Genomic DNA, 23,324 nt, shown 5'->3' with positions numbered 1-23,324 from the left:
TTGTCTTCTACTACCACATCCTCTAAGGTCAATATACCCAGGGTTGCCCACTCACCAGGGTTAGGGAGGTCTCTTAACTGCCGCAAATGCGGGTTATACCAGAGTGGTGTCCTAGGTGACCATTACACCTTGTCTGAGTTAAAAAGCAGCATTGATCTTTGCCAGACATTCAGAGTGGTTTTCATTGGGATTGTGAGTGCGTGTCCCGGAGGGGGGCCTTTCTATAGATAGAGTTCACCAGGGCTTTATAGGAACCAAGAAGGGAAGCTTCCAGCTCAGTACAGGGATTAAAGGGAATGTGTCGCTAGAATTTATTTATATTTTTTTTTAGTTAAACAATTATTATTTATGGGATTACACATTGTTTTAGTTTTGAGCATTTTTTCACAAGTCAGGAAATATTATAAATTAGATTCTAATTTATAACATTTCCATGTGCTGGCCACTAGAGGGAGCAGTTCCCAAAATTGCAGCATGGTCAATGTGGTAAAGCAACCTCATTGCTTTATGCTGCAAATTTGGGGTAGACACACTCTCGCTAGTGTCCTCACACAACCCCCCCCCCCTCCCTTATTCTGGCTAGTGCCAGGAGAAGGAGGGGTTTGAATCTTCAAACCTCCTACACTGTGTGCCGCCATTTTCTGAGCGACTGCACAGTGTAGGAGGATTAGATACAGTGCTCAGCAGACAGTATAACACGAACATACACGAATATAATACACACATCACATACACGAACATAAATTACCTGCTCCAGCCGCCGCTGCCGCCTCCGCTCCTATTCCTTGCACCTTCGCTTCCTTGAACATATGGCCGGAAGCCGCGGTCGGAAGTCGTCATCTTACTGTCCGGCCGCGGCTTCCGGTCCACATGAAAATGGCGCCGGATTTCGCTTTGCGAACGAGCTTTGTTTTGGTCTGTGTGGGAGCGGCACATGCGCCGTTCCCATACAGACGGCATACGCTGCAAAGAATGGAACGGCTCCCGTTTGCATTCTCTATGGGGTTGTATGTGCCGTATTCCATCTCTGTATGTGTCGTTAATCGACACATACAGAGATGAAAAAAAAATGGCAGTCCCCATAGAGAAGTAAATGTAAGAACAAAGTAAAAAGTAGAACACAAGAACACAAATAAATAAAATTAATGTTAATATCATATTAAAAGCAATATGATAAAAAATAAAAAATTCATGACACATTCCCTTTAAAGTATCTATGGGTAAAGCACCACCACACATAAACCAGTTGACTAGCAAGGAAGTAGAGGTATAAATTCTGGAGGGCAAGCCCAGTGGGTAATTATAGTGTGCCCAAAGAGATTCTAGGAGTACCCCCTGCCCAAATAAAAGATCAAGGATCTTTATCAATATTAGAGTACAGGGATACAGCAACCATACTGGAGAATTATGAAAGAGGTACAAGAATCTAGACAGTGACTTCATTTTAAACAAATTAATTCTGCCTGTAACTGTGAGGGGGAGGTGTTTCCATCTTTCAAAGTCCACTTGAAGACATCGTACCAAAGGAGTGACATTATCAATTATAAAAGTGCAAATATCTGGGGTAATCACTATACCTAGATAAGTAATTTTATCCTCCCATTGTAGTGGAGAAGGAAGCACAGTTTCTCTAGCTGCATCGTCTTTTGCCATCACCAAAGATTTTGACCAATTCACACGAAGGCCAGAGGAGGACGTAAATAAATCAAACAGAGATAACTTCGTCTGTAGAGATGGATCTGGATCATTCAGGAATAGTAGCGTATCATCTGCGTAGAGAGAGACACGTTCTTCCTTTTGACCCATCTCAAAACCATTTATATCAGGAGAGGCTCTTATAGCTAGTGCTAATGGCTCAATAGCCAATGCAAAAAGGGAAGGGGATAGTGGGCAACCCTGTCTAGTCCCTCGGGCAAGTGTTATTGAGGGAGGGAGATTTGACAATTGATTTTAACACTTGTTATAGGTTGGGAGTATAATAACTGCACCCATTGGATAAACCTAGGTCCAAATACAAATTTACCTAGCACAGACCACAGATAAGACCACTCTGCCGAATCAAAGGCCTCCTCAAGGTCCAAAGAAGCAACAAATCTGGAGCCACTCGATCCTATAGTAGATGATATGTTAGTGAAGAGCCTTCGAAGGTTAACATCTGTGGCCTTTCCTGCCATGAGACCAGATTTGTCTGGATGAATAAGATGAGAGATGATTTTTTGCAAACGCATTGCGAGTATTTTGGCTAATATTTTAATATCACAATTGAGAAGTGAAATAGGCCGGCATGAGCCACAATCTTTAGGATCTTTATGGGGCTTGGGGATGAGCACTATAAAAGCCCCTCTCATAGAAGGGGGGAGGGTATAACCCCCATTAAAAGATTGAAAAAAGTTATTCTAATAGACTTCTAGTTAAACTAATTGATTGTCTATGCAATATTAAAGACTTGTCTCCTGAAGCAGAAATTGCCGATAGTTATCATTAAAATGAAGAAATATTAAAATACACAATTAAGAAATTGTTGTCTTACTTATCTACATGAAATGTTTTTTTTTCTGGCACCATGGTACAAATGGATATTCCTCCCAAGGTCATAATCTCCTATTAGGGTGCAGGGCAGGCTCCAGGTTTATGTTGGCCCTTGGGCAACACAAAGTTAGTAGGCCCCTCTGCGGGGTAACTCACACCGGCAGTAAAATGGCAGAAAACATCACTTTGTGCCCCCATATAGAAGTTAGGGCCCCAGTTCATACCCCCATAAATTTGTGCCCTCTGTATATAGTGCCACACAGCCGCCCTCCCAGGTAGTGCTACACAGCCCCCGCTCCCAGGTAGTGCCACACAACCACTCCTCCCAGGTAGTGCCACACAGCCCCCCTTCCTGGTAGTGCCACACAGCCCCCCTCCCAGGTAGTGACACACAGCCCCCCTCCCAGGTAGGGCCACACAGCCCCCTCCTCCCAGGTAGTGCCACACAGCCCCCCATCCCAGGTAGTGCCACACAGCCCCTCTTCCTGGAAGTGCCACACAGCCCCCTCCCTGTAGGTAGCACATTTGGGGCACCCTCTAGGAGTGGAATCCCCAGCCAGAGCATTGCCGACGCTCTAGCTGGGGATTCCGCTTCAGGAGAAGCCCCTGACATCACGGTCCACATATGGACAGTTTTGTCAGGGGCAACCCCAGAGCCATAGTCCCGGGCAGAGCACTACTAGCACTCTGCCTGGGACTCCTGTTCTGCTCCTGACATCACTGTCCAAATATGGAAAGTGATGTCCGGAGCAGAGCTGAAGTCCCAGTCAGAGCTAGTAAAGGCTCTGCTCCGGTACTCTGTCTCTGGGGAAGCCCCTGACATCACTGTCCATATATGGATAGTGATGTCAGGGGCAACCCCAGAATCAAAGTCCCACTCAGAGCGCTACTAGCACTCTGCCTGGGACACTGCTCTGCTCCTGACATCACTGTTCATATCCCGGCCACGACCCATTTCTGCAGTTTTCCGCTCAGATGTCTTCAGCTTCTCACTTTTAAAACATTTCTGCACCTATAAACGAAGATAAAATTCTCAACACCTCTAAATATAATAGGGCTATACACTGCACCTCTAACTGTAATAGCGCCATACACTGTGTCCCTGATTATAATAGTACCATACACTGCGTGTCACACACACACACACACACACACACACACACACACACACCATGCCCCCTGTAGATAGTGCCCCCATAGCCCCCCCACCTGTAGATAGTGACCCTCATAGAGCCTCTGTAGAGAGAGTCCTACATTTGAAGCCCTAGTAGATAGTGCCCCACATGCAGCCCCCTGTTGATAGTGCCCACATATGGACTCTAGAGCTGCAAGGCAATAGTGCTAACCACTGAGCCATCATGCTGCCCTACATATAGCTTCCCCTATATATAGTACTCCACATATAGGCTACCTTGGCAGATAGCTCCCCCTGTATATAGTGTCCCACATATAGCCCACCCTTGTAGACAGTGCCCTACATATAGCTCCCTGTAGATAGTGCCCCACAGGTAACTCACCCATGTATATAGTGTCACACATATAGCCCACCCCTATAGATAGTGCCCCACAGGTAACTCACCCATGGATATAGTGTCACACATATAGCCCACCCCTATAGATAGTGCCTTACAAATAGCTCCCCCTATAAATAGTGCTCCACATATAGCCCACCCCTGTATATAGTGTCCCTGATATAGCTCCCCCTGTATATACTGCTCCACATCCCCACATATAGACCCCCCCCCCTGTAGATAGAGCCTCCCTGTAGATAATACCACTCACAGATTTATTATAAAAAAAACCAAAAACTTTATATACTCACATGATCCCGTTCCCGCGCCGTCTGGTGGCAATGCAGACCTGCTCTCTTCTGAGCAGGTCTGCTGTGGCTAAACGACACAAGTTGCGCGATGACGTCATCATTCCACTAATGTCATTGAAAGGCGCTGATTTGCAGGGCAGAATGACTTGCCCCGTCAATCAGCGCCTTTCAACAACTGAAGCAGTGCGATGACATCATCGCGCCGTTAGCGTCGTTAAAGGCGCTGATTGGCGGGGCAAAACATTTTGCCCCGCCAATCAGCATCACTGTATGGCGCTGAATGGTCGGGTGGCATTCAGCGCTAATGAATGTATTTGTACCTGTGTGCTATTGACGCAGGTACAATTACTGCAAGAGGGGGTGGCTGTCGCTAGCAATGCCACCGGGCATGAGAGGGCCCATGCCTCGCGGCCCATAAATGTTAGACGCCGGGCGGTGCGGGCCCCCCGTAGTGGCGTTGCCACCGCTGTAGCAGCCATAACGGCTGCTAGCCGCGCCACCGGGCATGGGGGGCCATGTCAGCGGGCGGTATAGGCCCCCTCATGCCGTGGGCCCCGTGGAAGCTGCTCCGGTTGCTACAGCGGTAGTTACGCCTCTGAGTACAAGGTTTCCCATTAAACATAGTCCATTGAATCAATGAATATGGTACTTTGTACTGTAATTTTACTACACGGTGTTGTCAATATCAATTATTTCATGGTCTAAAGACTTGTAACGGTAATATCAACTGTACTTCAAAGAACACGCTTTCTGTTTCACTTATGAAGAAAGTCCTGAAATATTCATTAGCAATATTGATATTTTCTGGTTCTACATGTAATGTATTAAAACTTTAGAATTTATTTATCTGTGTTGTCTCATAGGTCTTTACTTCTGAGGATGAGACCAAATGAAAGGTTATGATTTCTTAAAGAGCATTTCTACTGCCTTCTTTATAAGTTGGTTCTAAACATGCAGTTGAATGCAGTGACTTTGGACGGGGGTAGCGTCACATAAGCTATGACGTAAAGGGGTTGTCTGACTATATTAGAAATTAATCTGATGGCAGGATATATTATTAAAAAAAACAAAAAAAACAATACTCACTGCTCCATTTATATGTACCACTGCTCTGTGTCGTCTTCCTGGCTGTAGACTATGTTAATAATACACAGCCTCGGAGGTGTGCACAGCAGCACAAAGAGAGCCTGGGACATGTAGTATTAGAATGAGTGCTGCTGGTCATGTGGTCAGATTTACTTGCATGTCTGTTTTAAAAAATATAAAATAAGTCGGAAAAATCTTTTCTTAGAACTCTGTGTTGTACCATTTCTCTGTTATTCCTACTGGAAATGTATGTATAAATTGACAACTGGGTGTTACCATTCTTCTTGTCAAAAAAGGCATGTCCCTACCCAGCCTAACACTGTCAAATCATTGCTGACAGTTTCAGACTGGTAGGGATACACCCTGATGACAAGAGTGTGTGCCAGCTAAGCTTCGATACCACTAAAATGGTATCAACCGATTCCCTTTACCGCTGTTCAATGGCTTCAAAAAGTCAACCACATCTTCCACATGGAACTTTGTTCTTGTAATCCCGATCACACCATATTTCTTTCTTACAAAAATTGGTGCCCCTGGATTATTTCAGTTCACCTTTTAAAAAAAAAAAAATAATATATATATATATATAATAATTTTTAGTTCAATTATAATGGTCCAACAACGCCTACATTTATTTTCATTTTTGTTGTAGATGGCCCTCAAATGTTTCAGCTAAACAGTTTTGTTGTTTTTGAAAAGAGCACAGCTAGACTCTGTATTTTATAATGGGTAACTATTGGTTTTGTGCAGAAGGAAACATAAACCTGCTTAGATAATATAAGGTAATTTTTAAATATACTGAAGGACACAGAAGGCTCAATAATCACAGCTACATGATATTGGTTGAACAGCAGTGGTAGACAAGGCAGGATGGATCGAATCAATGTCAATATCCTATAATTTGACGATTCTGTCAAGTCGTGTGATTCTCCTATATTCAGGTTTGCTTTGTTGTTTTTTAGCCCCTTGCTGTTTCTAAAACAAAAATGTAATTGAATAGAGATACAAAGTCCTTTAAAACGACAGAGAAAGTTGCAAAAAAACATTTGAAGAACAAAATACTGACCATGTCTAGAAGTTATAATATATATAACTACACAATAGACATAGGAAGAGGGAACTGTCTGTATGTAGTGAACTATTTAATATGACTTATACCAATTGATATTTAGTAATGTTAGTTTCCTTACTGGTGTTTTTTTCACATGTCACTAGTCACGGAATAGCTTGCAGCAGGGAGATATGGATGGAGCCCGAAGATTGGGACGCTTGGCCAGACTACTGAGTGTTGTATCTATCTTGCTTGGGATTGTCATCATCATCCTCTGTATCCTCAGTTTAACAGGTAAGAAGCAAAGTATTTTCACGTTTCTCAGCATTTGTCAGAGACGTCTTATTTTCATTTAATCCTATCAGAAAAATCATACTCCATCAATATTTACAAGACTTATGCAACATGTTGTTGCCTGTAGCACAGAAGTCTGGATGATATTTGCCCAAACGGCAACAGGTAACCCTTCCATGCAGCAGGACCAAGGCCTGCACCCCGTGCAAAATTTTCTTTCGGCGCCCAAACCCATCATAAATATTTGCCCCATAAATAAGTATAATGCCCCCCATGGTATAATGCCTGTTTTAGTGCCCCCACACAGTATAATGCCCTTTATAGTGCCCTCACAAAGTATAATGCCCCCTTTAGTGCCCCCACACAGTATAATGTCCCTTAAGTTCCCCCACACAGTATATTGCCCCACACACAGTATAATGCCCCTTTAGTGCCCCCATGCAGTCTAATGCCCCTTTAGTACCCCCATACAGTATAATGCCCCCATAGCTGCCCCATACTGTATAATAATATATTATAACCCCTTTAAGGACACAGTATTTTGTCCTCTAAGTGTGCCCACACAGTATAATGCCCCCTAAGGGCCACACACAGTATATTGCCCGCTGTAATGCACCAACACAGTATAATGTCCCCTTAGCGGGCCCCACACAGTATAATGTCCCCTTAGTGGCTCCCCCCCCACAGTATAATGTCTCCCCTCCTTCCCCTGGGTGCCACACACAGCCCCGCCCTTGTAGATAGTGCATAGATTATGGCATACAGCCCCCCTGTAGATTGTGCTATACCGCCCCCACCTCCCCATTGGAGATAGTGCCATACAGCCCCCCACCTCTCCCTTGTAGACAGTGCCCCCCACCGACTCCTTGTAGACAGTGCCCCCACCTCCCCTTGTAGATAGTGCCATACAGCCCCCACCTCCCACTTTTAGACAGTGCTATACAGCCCCCCACCTCCCACTTGTAGACAATGCCATACAGCCCCCACCTCCGCCATGTGGACAGTGCCTCCTAAACAAATAAAACAAAAAAATTGTACTCACCTAGGACCCGTTTCTGCGACGAACGGAGCTGCTCCCCAACACTGACAGGATCCTTGCGTAGGTCAGCATGATCCAGTGACATCCTCACGCTGGCCTGCGCATGGATCCTGTTCCTGCGCCTGATAGGTTGCAGGCCGAACAGCCTGTAGCCTAGTAAATGGCAGAGCAGGGAGGTATCTCCCTGATCTGCCATAGTGTTATTGATTCAGGTGATCTTGGCTGTTATGTTACAGTCAAGTTTCAATCAACTGCAATTTGTCCGCAGCCTAGTGCCTCAGCCTATAGGAATTCATTGAGTTGTGTAACAGTCATATGTACATGCAACTTTCATGTAACTGTCAATCAACAAAGTATCAAGAAGAAAGACATTGGGTGAAAAAGTCTCATGCAAGTTCCTTGTAAGTTACATGACTGCGGCTATTGAACCTGTCAAATCACAGATGTCTGTGCTTAGCCCCAACCTCATCATTGGAACACCATATTATATTTTTTTGGCCCCACAGGCTACTACAGGTCAAAGAAATGACTCTAATTCGCGGTAAGACATCAGTAATTTGCTGTGCAGAGAAAAGGCGTTGCTTTCTGACACGTGTGAAAGCACTTTCAGAAGTCACATAATTAGTCAAATTGAGATCATCTGTGTGCCCTTGGGACTTTTTGAGTGTTTTGAGTGTTATAGGCTCGGTACATTGATACAGACAATTAAAAATATTAACATGCTAAATAAATACTAATATCTTTATCATTTTGAAATTATATTAAATGACAACAATAAGACTCTTCCATATATACAAAGGAAGCTATCATGTTGATATAATGGAGCATTTAAAGAGGCTCTGTCACCACATTATAAGCGCCCTATCTCCTACATAATCTGATCAGTGCTGTAATTTAGAGAACAACAGTGGTTTTTATTTTGAAAAACGATAATTTTTGAGCAAGTTATGAGCAATTTTAGATTTATGCTAATTCGTTTCTTAATAGACAACTGGGCGTGAGTTTTACTTTTTACCAACTGGGCATTGTACAGAGAAGTGTATGACGCTGACCAATCAGTGACCAATCAGCGTCATACACTTCTCATTGTTCCAGCCCAGCTTCTTTCACTGCAATCACGCTGTAACAATGGGCTGGAACAATGAGAAGTGTATGACACTGATTGGTCACTGATTGGTCAGCATCATACACTCCTCTGTACAACGCCCAGTTGGTCAAAAGTAAAAACACGCCCAGTTGTCTATTAAGAAACTAATTAGCATAAATCTAAAATTGCTCATAACTTGCTAAAAAATGATAGTTTTTCAAAATAAAAACCACTGCTCTTATCTACATAAGGGTATGTGCACACGAGAACTGTCTTTTACGTCTGAAAAGACAGACTGTTTTCAGGAGAAAACAGCTGCGTCGTTTCAGACGTAAAAGCTCCTCCTCGCATTATGCGAGGCGTCTTTGACTCCCGTAATCTTGAGCTGCTCTTCATTGACTTCAATGAAGAACGGCTCAAATTACGTTGCAAAGAAGTGCCCTGCACTTCTTTGCCGAGGCAGTCAAATTACGCGTCGTCGTTTGACAGCTGTCAAGCTGTCAAACGACGACGCATAAATGACAGGTCGTCGGCACAGTACGTCGGCAAACCCATTCAAATGAATGGGCAGATGTTTGCCGACGTATTGTAGCCGTATTTTCAGGCGTAAAACGAGGCATAATACGCCTCGTTTACGCCTGAAAATAGGTCGTGTGAACCCAGCCTTACAGCGCCGATCAGATTATGTAGGAGATAAAGCACTTATAATCTGGTGACAGAGCCGCTTTAATGTTCTTTATTAACACACATCGTAGTCAGAGTAACAAGCCTCTAACTTCATGTGTTTATATCAGTTCATTTTAATGTCTAATATTAATGTTAAAACACAAAAAAATACATCAATCTGTTTCTATAAAGATGCAAGTGCATGCATCTCTCATTTACTTCTTTTATGGTTTTATAATTAAAAAGGTTTTCCAACATTTATGACATATCCCTATGATATGCCATCAATGTGTGATCGCTAGGACTTTTACCACCTCAACCCCCACTGATCAAGAGAACAAAGGGTTGCGGCACTCACTGATGTCATGGCCTCTTTGCAATTTCCTAGCCACTGTTGCCTAGACGTTGTATGTGGTTGTGCAGGCAGCTCAGCCATCTTCAAGTGAGGGTGGTACTGTCAGAGATATAGCACTGCGACCCCTTCTTTCTGATCCAGGTGTCCAACAGTCTAAAATTCATGACATCAATGTTAAGGATTAGAAAACCTCTTTCATTCATAACAGTATGAATAAAACAGGTATTATTTGATATGGTTATTATATTTTGAATTGAATCAGTTTGTTATTTTTATACTCAAAGCAGAGTTTTAATTTTTTTAATTGGAGTTTGCATTTGTTCTGTATTTAATGTGCAAAACAAGGCCCCACATAAAATAAATGTGCATACCTACATTTTAAAGCATCAGATCTACCTGCCCAGTTCTTCTCTTCCTCCAAGCACAGTCGGTTGGATCACATTTCTCTGTCCTCTCACATCAGTCTCTAGACTATACTTAATATATCAGCACAGTTGTGGAGGTTGTTTAGATCAGGGGTGTAGAGGTAGCAGTCACACCCTGGTCCTAGGGTCTAGGTCTGAGGGTGCCCAAAAGCCCATCTGCAACATTGCAAGATACCATTATTGCAAACGGCACATTTACATTTAGGCCCAGGAGCTTCAAGTGATTTTTCTGGTTTAGACTACCACTTTCACCTATGTCCCATGTGACGAAAGCGTAGTATAAACTCATGGAGTCATGAAGCTATTAGCCGGTTGCACAATTTGCACAGAAATAAAATATCAGAGCTGAATATAACTATTCACTCCCTGACATTGGCATTTTAAAAGTTTTTTTTAGCTTTAGACCGCACTTTGTTATATACCATCTTAGGGCATTTAGATCTAATAGGGGGCTGTACACTTTAAACGAGGGCATTTATGGGATGCCATAAGAGGTACAGTCCCATGAATGAGAGTTGGGGGTGCTGTAACAGCTGCCGCCGTCATGCTGAACTGGCAACAAATCCTGAGAGTCCCATCAGTCAGCGGCTCTCCTGCAATTATCATCAACTAAAAGGCTCTCCTCAGGCTCCTCGGCTGTCTGATTTAGGCTTCGTTCACATCTGCGCTAGGGCTCCGTTCCGACATTCCGTCTGAGCTTTCCGTCGGAACGGAGTCCTGACAGACACAAACAGAAACTGTAGGTTTCCATTTCCATCACCATTGATTTCAATGTTGACGGATCCGGTGCCAATGGTTTCAGTTTGACTCCGTTGTGCAAGGGTTCCGTTGTTTTGACGGAATCAATAGCGTAGTCGACACTTTCACAACGGAGACAAACAGAAACCATTTGCACCGGATCTGTCACCATTGAAATCAATGGTGATGGAAACGGAAACCTATGGTTTCAGTTTGTGTCTGTCAGGGCTCCGTTCCGACGGAAACCTCAGACGGAACGTAGCCCTAGCGCAGATGTGAACGAAGCCTTAAAGGGAATGTATCAAATATATTTTTTCCTTATTTAAACCAGATAGTGAAATTTAATCTTTTTTTCTAATCTGTTTTTATTGTTTGACTCTTAGAATTCTATTTTCTATAAATGCTTATGGGGGCAGCCATCTTGCATGAGCTGCTGTTAACACCACTTAGAGATCTGCGAACGGGAGGCGACCCATTGACCTCTATGGGAGAGTTTTCTGGGCATGCTCTGTGCCCTGTGCAGAAATCATTGTGCAGGAAGAGGTAGGAGGGGAGGTGTATTAATTACCTATTGTCAATGGTGGATCCTGTGTTATCTATATACAGGTGTTACCTTTCATTGTAATCCTGTCTGTGATGATAATGAGAGGACTGCTAAGAAGTGTTCCCTACAAAACAGGAAGAGTGGTCAGAGTGAAAATGGCAAGATTTTAGGATTCTTTTTTTAATATAAAGACATGGTAAATGAAAAAAAAAATCTTAAAAAACAAGATGTTTAACATAAAAACTTGATTTACACTATATGTCATTTTCTGATGACCCATTCCCTTTAAGAGGACAATGGAAGCTTTATACAGCAACCTCAAACTCTGGTTCACTATAGCCACTATAATCTGGCAAACCAGGAAATGCTGCTGCAGATAGATAGTGGATTAGTGTCAGTGAGCGTTTCATATTGAGCAGAAGAGAATAGATAGTTAGATTTACTATAATTGATAGAGATAGATTTTAGAGAGTGATAGGAGTCAGTTAGTGTCAATGTGTTAGTAAGGCAGGCACAGGCTGTCATTGCTGTGAGTGAGTGCTGCTGCAGCTATACAATTCTTCTATTAATTTGTGAATCACCAATCTTCATTACATCATTCACAAATCTTTAATAATATTAATCCTGGTGCTGATTGCGTGTTGTTGCCTTCTGAAACAGACATTACAGACGAGACGTCACTCATTGTTTTAGATATATCTAATGGTGCCACCAAAAATTGGCTTATTGTTCTGTATCAATTATTTATACAGCACCGATTTACTTATGCGTTTGTGTCCAAGTGACAATTTTTTTCAAGCAAAAAGATTTTTATTTATATTTAGATCCTGGTGCTATCGTGCCACTGCTTGCTGATAAGACGCCACAGACGTGATGTCACGCATTGTTTTGCATAAATCTTATTACCACCAAAAAGGGCTACTTTTTGGACCATTTTTAAAGTTTAAAAAGCCTAAAAAATCTGACAGTGCAGTGTGATTTTGAACAGGCTGTTTATTACCACCGGCTAATATCCGTTTACACATAGCCATATATGTTGCTGTCACTTTGACATTACTAATGCTGTCTTGGCATTAAAGAGCTTTAAAGGGGTTTGAGACAGTCCTAGAAGACCTCAGAGTGTCATACACAACTTTTCAGAGCACTTTTGATTCGCAAAGAATTCATTAAGACAAATTGAATCTGATGGCCGGTTTGATAGAATTAGACCCGAAATTAATTTTGGGAAATTCGCTCATCTCTACTCCCGAGTCCATGAAAACCATTTTTCAGAATACATCATTGCGAATGCCAAAGTAAAAAAAATACAAAATAAGTTGTCAATAGTGTCTTCAAATCCTTTACACGTGAAAATAATGCATTTAGCTTATTGCTTTGTTCATTCATTTCTATGCTCTAATTACCATTGCTTATTCTCTTCTAGTTTTCAAGTAAGATTTGCTGATAACCTGGGGCTCAGACGGAGATCCAGAAATGGCCGGCCTTATCGTTTCCTTCAGTTTTTAATCTCCTCATTGCAAAAAGGTCCTTCTATTTTGGAGGCTGGCTGGAGGAAAGAGTAGGCCCAGCTCTTCCCAAGGTCCAAGGGATTGCATGCAGCACTTTACACGCCCTTGGGAATTGAGAGAGAGATGCAGGAGAACAGCACAAAATGAGAGGGACTTGCAAAACGGGAAACAGAGAGATGCCTTGAGGTTGCCCTCCTATCATAAAAACCTACAGATGAACAATTTATGGAGGAGCATCTGGGGACTGGCAAACAGGTGATAGCACAACTCCTTTTTTATTTCCAGCTTTTGTATCAAAGGAATGAAAGCTATTGTCTGTATTAAATAATAAAGCTGAAAACTGCCATATATAGGGTTGCGATTAGGAAAGAACTTGACACTGCATCGTGCTGTGTGACCTCCCCCTGTTTTGGATGATGCTGCTTCCTCGCTGACAAAATGGATCAGGACTTTTAATGTCTTTTTTAGCATTTTTCATGGGTTGTTTAAAAATACAACATATACAAAAAACTCAGACTAACCATTTGCATGGTTGCTTGTTCTCCTTGATCAAAGCACCTCTTCTCCTTTGCTTGCAGCAGACTGGCGCTGTGACATTCATACAAGTCAGGGGGTTATTGACACGACTTGGTTTCTACAAAGCGCATACTTAGCATTTGTAGGAAATGACCTAGATATATGCTTAGCTATATATAGCTAATGCTGCCATTTATTCTTTCTTTAAAAGTTTGGTTAAGGTCACAGCCACTCAAATGCCAGGCACTGAGAGACACATCTCAGCAGATAGGAACATGATCACATATGATCATACAGAATACAAGATACAGAATTTAAAAGTCCACAAGTTTTACAGCTTTCAAGCCTGTTCATTTTATTACAATACTCAAGTCAATCATGTGAGAAAGGACCCCAAGATTTGATATAAGAAAGAGGAAGCTGACCAGTCCACCATTTATTTTAACCTGTCAATTGCAAATAATAGTGTCCAAAGATCTTGAAACCAAGTGTAGTATCCGTCATGGTTAATCAATGCTAATCATGTACAATTCAACATCTGATAGTCCATAGGCAATAATGTATAGGTGAGTTGACATTAGATCCTCTAAGCAACTAAGAGACATCCCAAGAGCCTTCTGTTCATTGGCCAGTGTCCTTACCTATTATCTTAGTAGCCTGGTTTGTCCAACTTGGGAAAGTAATGTTAGTTGCTAAATATTACTGCTCAAAAAAGTGCAATATACTGATCTATTATATATCATGTCACCTACATATTTACACACAAGGCTCTTTTCATAATTTGGAGATGGAAATGTTTGTAATACACTTTGTATTGTGTTGCTACTCTTATGTTGGACTAACAATTACATCTGAATATCATCATTGCCAAGTGTAAGCTTTAAGTTCTCTTTTATTACTTTTTAATGAGCAAAACAGTCATTCAAAATACATTTAGCACTAAACAATAACCTTTAAAAGTTCTAAATATTTTAATAAACTATCATTTAGATTTCTAATGTATCTTGCAGTGGTTTTGCAGATAATGACACATAAAAGTGTCAGTGTTGATATATTGGGTAGAACGTATAATTCTGAAGTTGTGAAGCCACTTCACCCACTTTAGTATGGACGTAATTCAATAATCAATTAAGTGGTCTTTATATTATATATGAAGAATTAAAAAATTGTCTTTTAGGAACCAAAACTCTTCCATGTTTAAATATTAAGAATTTTTGTATGAGGTACCATATTCAGTCAAATCAACATGAGCAATAGTCATGAACGAGTCTTCAGTTAATCACCATTTTTGTCCTCTCCACTCGGTTTTACTCGTATTTTAGTCATTCTCTCGGTGTAAAATCTACAGGATGCATAATTCATAGTAACATACTCTGTGCAGAAAAAAACACTTAAAAGCTCACACAGCCCAGACAACGCTAAACACTGTAAGTCCTAAAAAAATAATGTACGCCTAATACTATAATCCAATTTGCTAGCTAACCCACAAAGTAATTAGAGCTGAGTCACTCTGATATTCTTTTTACATGACTTTTTTAAAGGCTGTGTACACCTTTGGCATCGTTATATATATATATATATATATATATATATATATATATAAAAATTGTGCATCAGTGTGGTTGGTGCAACTTTCTAAATACATTTTATTAAAAATTATTTAAACTTTTTGAGATACAGCTGCTTTGTATTCTGTATGCAGAGCAGCTGTATTGTGCGCCGAGACCTGAATCCGTTGGGACCGACACGCAGGATCCACCTGTAATCTATCACATCTAAGTTATAAACTTAGATGTGATTGTTAACGGCTCGATCCTGCTTGTCAGAGACACACAGGACCTGCTGACACTGAACCCGTCAGTCCCACGTAACTGACAGATCCAAGATTCAGTGCAAGATACAGCTGCTCTGTATACAGTATACAAAGCGGCTGTATCTCAAAAAGTAAAAATTATTTTTAATAATATGTATTAAAAAAAATGATGTCAAACATGTACATTGCTGGATTCTGTTCTGTACTCGGTGAACAGGTACAACAATGGTGATTGACACGTGACATTAGTGACATCTATTTGGAACTCAGGTCAGGATTATGTTATCATGTGTTAACTTTTTTCGATAAGCCATGGTGCTAACGATTGCCAAATAACTTCATCACTGTCGCCATTAATGTTTTCCAGTATTTTATTGTATGATTTAGTTATGTGTGTGTTAACTATGCAGAATTCAGAAATGTCAAGACTAAGTAGGCAATCTTCAGCAAAAGTGCAAAAATGTGATAATAATTCACAACCATGTTGGGTGGTCAGCAGGGGCGGTATAAGCTCTGTTGATGCTCAAGGTGGTCCCTGAAGTTCGTCATGACAGTTGGAAAAATAGTCACTCATTTAATTGTCCCTTGTTGTAGCTTTCCCTATCAATTCCTAGTGTTCTCAGTAATAAAATGAAACAGTGATTGGTAAAAAATGCAAAGGCAGAACATTGCTTCTCTTTTTTTTAAATCCATAAATTGCGCCCCTCCCCCTTAATGGCGCCCTAGGCGATGCCTTCTTTTGCCTATCCCTCATCCTGCCCCTGGTGGTCGGATTTGGAGGTTATCATTCAGCGCTGGATGACTATTTTCCTCTTTGAAGCTCGGCTCTATCACACTCAGTGGTACTATTATTATTCAGAGAAGAGATGAGCCTGGATAAAATGCATGATTTATATGGAAAAGTATTGGTGTTTATTATAAAAATAACCATAGTACAAATTAATTTGGGACTTTCATATCACAAAAGATCTACATTAGATATCTGATAGATCAGTGTTCATGTAACCACAGTTACATTGCTGTACTGCTGAAGGCTGCCTGCTCTGATGGTGTTTCATAAGTATTTTGTGATGTCGATGGTGACGCAATATTTTGCCAAAAAACTTGTATGATATTTTTGTTTCAACAGCTCTACAAGTAATGTGTATCAGATTATCCAATGAACAGTTCTATAGTGAATAAGCAGGATCTCAGACAAACGGAATACAACATACATGTCAGTCACTCCTGTTGTTAGTGGACTGTAGATGCAATTCCGCCTTCAGTAACTCCTATGATCTCTGTGATCAGCAACTTTTTCTTGCTGATTAGATGAGACATTTAATGTAGACAAAGCAGGAAAGTATTTATGATGAAATGAGGTGCAATGCAGGTAGGGCATAATGCCATGAGACTAGAAGCTGCGTGGCTGTGCTCCAACCCTCGCTAAGAAGTGGCATGGCCATTAAGCATTTGCATAACACCCCCACAATTCTCCTCTAGCATACACAGCTGACCTTCCCTGGATTATGAGGTCCTTTCTAGAGTCTTATATCACTCAATCGACAAACAGTAGCATGCAGGAATCCCACACTGACTCCCTCTTGCCAAAAGACAAGGGCATGTTATTAGGAATATATATACAGAAATGTAGGGGAGGAGGTGAGGGATTGAATGCATTCCATTTTGTATTTTTGGCATGAACGAAATAAAGTTTGACAATGCATGGGTCACTTGTCTTTGGTCTAATCTTTGCTCGTCTATAGGGTGACAGCCGTAAAGAGTTTGGTTTGGCCTTCATTTACTAGATACTTCTACACGATGGTCTTGGCAGCTTCACCAAGGAGAAAATGTGCATTGGGATGGAACACACTGGATACTGGCCAGGTTTACAAAATATCAATGGTGATAAATGAGATGAAACACAGAGCAGGTTGTGCTCACAGAAGGGGAACTTTCATCAAGCTGGGTTTCCTGAGTATTAGTTTTTGCACTTTAGGTAGAATCCAATTTCGTAGAGAACTATGACAAAATCCAAGTAAGCTTAAATTACAAAATCAAAACATCAAATATTCTATAAAATCTTACTTAGTTCTCGGAAAAAAAGAAGGTCCACAGAGTGCACTATAGGGTGAAATTCCCCAAAAATGGAGGGGTGGGGAATATATGAAATAAACTCCCCCATTTAGGTTCTGCTAGTTTAGGCATGACTCTAATAAGGGCTTCCAAGGTATGTACACAACGGCTGCAGATATCTCGGCGTTAACCGGCAAACCGGGATTGAAGATGCAGATATATGTACAGATATATTAATAATAAATATCACAAAAAGAACAATTAAAATAAAAACTCTTTTATTGCCAGAGAAGTGGCGTCCTCTTAGGCAGACCAGGTCAAAAATAAACAAGCATCTAGAACCAACAGAGAAATGGCAGATCGTAAAAAGATGCTTAGCATTATGCATATATTGTTTGTGCAATGTCAATGATTGTATGGACCTGAGGAAGAAATGAATCTAATTTGGAAATGCAAAGTTTAAATAAAATTGTTGAGGAAAAATAAAATGCGCCAGATTTATTAAAGATTTGTGCCATGTTTTTTACACAATTATTGGTGTACATGTACGCTATCCATAAGGTGGTATAAGGTAGAGAAATGTGTTTAACATGCCTCATGAGTTGAACAACATTTACCATTTGTAATGGCTGACGCAAACTCCCACCGCCATATACTTACCAGCATCGCTCCTCCAGTAAATGTGGCTGATCTCAGACACTTGTGGCGATTACCTGGTTCTCCTGCTGCTGCTCCTATTCCACCCAGCTTTCCTTGTATAAAAATGGAAGGCACCTCATACATGTCTGAGCAATTCGGTTCTTAATCGAGCTTACTAGCAGTCATTCTTGTATTATCTATTTGGACACTCTGTAATTGACTCTGCCTGTACTTGACCATCCCCGTCTGCCCCACCCCTGACCATATGCTAATAAGAAAATAAGAAAACTTATTTTAAATTAGTTTTAAATTACTTTTTTAAATACTATAATATTACAAGTCCAGCAGTAGAATAGACAGTTATAAACACCAATTATAGGCATCAATGAGAGAATCCCTCATTACACCACTGTCCTTATAGATAGCGCCACACAGACCCCCTGTGGATAGCGACGCACACACACCCTGTAGATAGTGCCACAGACCCATGTAGAGAGCACCACACCCCCTCCCTGTAGATAGTGCCACACAGCCGCTGTAGATAGCGCCACACACATCCCCCTGTAGACAGCTCCTGTAGATAGCGACACACACAACCCCCCCCTATAGATAGCGTCACACACATCCCCCTGTAGATAGCGTCACCCCCTGTAGATAGCATCACACACAGCCCCCTGCAGATAGCGCCACATGCAGCCCCTGCAGATAGCGCCACACGCAGACCCCCCTGTAGATACTGCCACACAGCCACCCTATAGAAAGTGCCACACAGACCCCTGTAGATAGTGCCACACAGTCCCCCCTGTAGATAGTGCCACACAGACCCCTGTAGATACTGCCACACAGCCCCCCTGTATATAATGCTACAGCAATTCCCACCTGTATATAGTGCTACACAGCCCCCTCTCCCCTTGTATATAGCACTACACAGCCCCCTCTTTCCCTTGTGTATATAGTGCTACACAGCCCCCTCCCCTTGTATATAGTCTATACAGCCCCCTCTTCCCCTTGTGTATACAGTATAGTGCTACACAGCCCCCTGCCCCTTATATATAGCACTGCACAGCAATTCCCGCCCTGTATATAGCGCTACACAGCCCCCTCTCCCCTTGTATATAGCGCTACATAGCCTCCCATCTCCCCTTGTATATAGCACTACACAGCCCCCCTCCCCTTGTATATAGCGCTACACAGCCCCCTCCTCCCCTTGTATATAGCGCTACACAGCCCCCTCCCCCTGTATATAGCGCTACACAGGCCCCCTCCTCCCCTTGTACATATCGCTATAAAGCCCCCCCTCTCCCCTTGTTTATAGCGCTACACAGCCCTCCTCCTCCCCTTGTATATAGTGCTACACAGCCCACCTCTCCCCTTGTATATAGCGCTACACAGCCATCCTCCTCCCCTAGAATATAGCGCTACACAGCCCCCCTCTCCCCTTGTATATAGCGCTACACAGCCCCTCCTCCCCTTGTATATAGTGCTACACAGCGCCCATCCCCTGTATATAGCACTACACAGCCCCCCTCGCCCTGCATATAGTGATACACAGCCCCCTTCCTCACCTTGTATATAGCGCTACACAGCACCCGTCTCCCCTTTTATATAGCGCTACACAGCCCCCCATCTCCCCTTTTATATAGCGCTACACAGCCCCCCTCTCCCCTTGTATATAGCGCTACAGAGCCCCCTCCTCCCCTTGTATATAGTCCTACTCAGCCCCCTCTCCCCTTGTATATAGCGCTGCAAAGCCCCCCTCCTCCCCTTGTATATAGTGCTACACAGCCCCCTCGCCCCTTGTATATAGTGCAACGCAGCCCCCCTCCTCCCTTTGTTTATAGTGCTACACAGCGCCATTCCCCGTGTATATAGCGCTACACAGACCCCTCCTCCCCTTCTATATATCGCTACACAGCCCCCTCCTACCCTTGTATATAGCGCTACACAGCCCCCCTCCCGCTGTATATACTGCCACACAGTTCCTTGAAAAATAAAGTAAGATTGTACTTACCTTACCCCGTTCGCACGACAGACGGAGCGCTACACTGCCTCTCCGGCAGGACGCATGCGCAGACTGTGCGGCTCCCAGCGCCTTATAGGCTGCAGACCTAACGTGACCTGCAACCTACAGTATTCATTTGTATGTGCGTCCTGAGGACACACATACAAGTGAATGTGGCTGTCTCTAGCACCGGAGCCCCCTCCGATGCTAGCGATGCCACTGCATCTGCCCACCGCCCGTGACCGTGCGCGGGCTTTAAAGAGGCTCTGTCACCACATTATAAGTGCCCTATCTCCTATATAAGGAGGTCGGCGCTATAATGTAGGTGACAGTAATGCTTTTTACTTAGAAAAACTATCTATTTTAAACCACTTTATTAGCGATTTTTAGCTTTATGCTAATGAGTTTCTTAATGCCCAAGTGGGCGTGTTTTTACTTTCGGCCAAGTGGGAGTTGTACAGAGGAGTGTATGACGCTGACCAATCAGCATCATGCACTCCTCTCAATTCATTTAAACAGCAGCATCGCGTTCTTACTAGAACACGATGTGCAGCCACATACACAGACATTAACGTTAATCAAGTGTCCTGATAATGAATATACATTACCTCCAGCCTGGACGTGATGTGTATTCAGAATCCTGACACTTCTGAATCTTTTCTGTGAGATTCCAGCAAGCCACACGTAATCTCATGAGATTACGATGTAAACGAGATTTTGTTTCCCTTGCTGGAAATCTCACAGAAAAGATTCAGAAGTGTCAGGATTCTGAATACACATGACGTACAGGCTGGAAGTCATGTATATTCATTATCAGGACACTTGATTAACGTTAATGTCTGTGTATGTGGCTGCACATCGCATTCTAGTAAGAACGCGATGCTGCTGTGTAAATGAATGGAGAGGAGTGCATGACGCTGATTGGTCAGCGTCATACACTCCTCTGTACAACGCCCACTTGGTCGAAAGTAAAAACACGCCCACTTGGGCATTAAGAAACTCATCAGCATAAAGCTAAAAATCGCTAATAAAGTGGTTTAAAATAGATCATTTTTCTAAATAAAAAGCATTACTGTCACCTACATTATAGCGCCGATCTCCTTATGTAGGAGATAGGGCACTTATAATGTGGTGACAGAGCCTCTTTAAAGTTTAGTGAGCGGGCGGATCGTGAAAGGTGCGCAAGCCGCGCACCTTATAGGGAACACAGTTTGACACCTGCCTTGATCTCTGGCTCTGATAACCGTAAATGAACATCTGTCACTTATGTTTCAGATCTGCCCTTGCATTTAGTCTGCTGTCTTTGTACCACGCTTGTCCATGTTGGCTGTTACTTTGGGGGTAGCGACCTAGGGATGCTAGCAGCCAAGTCCACATCTCCCTATGGAGGTTAAAGGTTGAAAACCTAGTTATGGTCCTACGCCAAATTCGTTGGCAACACAGTGGGTTCACACCATCCTCTTCTACGGGCCCCTTGACACCGTTTGGATAAATTTGGTGCAATTTGTGGCATCCTCACTTTTGACACTATGGAAAGATCTCTCTATTGCGTTCATATTACAATGGAATAATAATTTATAAGTCAGAGCTGTAAAAATAAAAAAGTTGAAATATTTTGTTTGTTTTCTAGTGATTTTATATAAGTTCTAAACAAATCAAACTTGCTCCTGTAGTGTTATAACTGTCTGCTAAAATCTGCAGGATTTTTGTCCACTACTACATTATTCCTCTTAAAGAGGCTCTGTCACCAGATTTTCAAACCCCTATCTCCTATTGCAGGTGATCGGCGCTGCAATGTAGATAACAGTAACGTTTTTCTTTTTCAAAAACGAGCATTTTTGGCCAAGTTATGAGCATTTTTATATTTATGCAAATGAGCCTTTCTTATGGACAACTGGGCGTTTTTAATCTTATTTCCAACTGGGCGTGTATTGTGTTCGCTGTGTGTCTGTGAACTGCCAGAAGCTGGGTGGTAACGATGAGAAGTGGATGATGCTGATTCGTCAGCATCATACACTTCCATTCACAACGCCCAGCTAGTAAAACAAGTAAACACGCCCAGATGTAACGAACACAATACACGCCCAGTTGGAAATAAGATTAAAAACGCCCAGTTGTCCATAAGAAAGGCTCATTTGCTGCTCATAACTTGGCCAAAAATGCTCGTTTTTGAAAAAGAAAAACGTTACTGTTATCTACATTGCAGCGCCGATCTGCTGCAATAGGAGATAGGGGTTTGAAAATCTGGTGACAGAGCCTCTTTAAAGGGAACCTGTCACCAGCATTTCACCTATTGAACTTTACTTCTCCCTCACTGGCCGCTGCTATAAAAAGTTCATTGTCGTTATCCCCGCTCCTAAACTCCTCTTCCGACTGTAAATATCGGTCTGCAAACGTTTGCGCCTTTTATCGTAATTATGCGGTGTCCCTTTGTGCGCACACACCAAAAGAGGACATCAATGCACAAGCGCATGTGCTGGGGAAAGGTGAGAAGCTGTCAATCAAAAGTAAGGAGGCAAAGTAAACTTGGAAAGACTTGAGGAATGAAGATATGACTCTTTTCAAATGAAGATCTGACTCTTTTCAAGAGAAGATTTGACTCTTTTCTGCTCATTAGCATACGGTGTGGGAACACTAAAAAGCTAAATACTAAAGCTACAGAGCCGACTAAGAAGATAATTATAGGTTATATAGAAATTATTTTTCACCCACTACCACCTGGTATAGTCGGTTTAATAGGTGAAATGCTGGTGACAGGTTCCCTTTAAAGTCCTATCTCTAAACGTGCTTTACACCTTTTTTTCCCTAAAAACAGTGCAGTCAAAAAATTCAAATGTCATTTTGTGTAATAGACCTTTTTATATTGTGCATACATTTCTAGTTCTTTAAATGCAATGTATACAAGCCATGTTTTTATTCTGGTTATGATGGCTACGTACAAGAACATAAGTATTCATGAAAGTACAATTTATCCTGTAGTCCAGTGGTCTCCAGCTATTGCAAAACTACAATTCCCAGCTCTCCCTGCAAGCTGCAAACTTACTGGATATCGGGATGCCCATTTAAAGGAGTTTCACTGTTCTAATATAGGAATACACTGGTATTAATTAATAACATTTAACCCTTTTAAGTATTAGTCCATTTTACAATTTTTA

General features: G+C 42.1%; 1 protein-coding gene across 1 annotated transcript in view; it reads left to right on the top strand.

Annotated features, from left to right (window-relative positions):
* The window catches only part of TRARG1 (trafficking regulator of GLUT4 (SLC2A4) 1), a 42,918-nt gene extending 25,737 nt beyond the window's left edge, over window positions 1-17,181 (top strand). Inside the window, exons 2-3 of the mRNA XM_075854348.1 lie at window positions 6,653-6,782; window positions 13,060-17,181. Coding sequence (XP_075710463.1) covers window positions 6,653-6,782; window positions 13,060-13,070 — 141 coding nt within the window. The 3' untranslated portion in view covers window positions 13,071-17,181. The remainder of the gene's footprint in view (window positions 1-6,652; window positions 6,783-13,059) is intronic.
* The last annotated feature ends 6,143 nt before the right edge of the window (window positions 17,182-23,324 follow it).

This window comes from Rhinoderma darwinii, chromosome 2 (genome assembly GCF_050947455.1).
Source record: "Rhinoderma darwinii isolate aRhiDar2 chromosome 2, aRhiDar2.hap1, whole genome shotgun sequence".
Lineage (NCBI taxonomy): Eukaryota > Metazoa > Chordata > Amphibia > Anura > Rhinodermatidae > Rhinoderma > Rhinoderma darwinii.
Note: the sequence above shows the minus strand (reverse complement) of the source record. Positions and strands in the feature narration are given on the sequence as shown.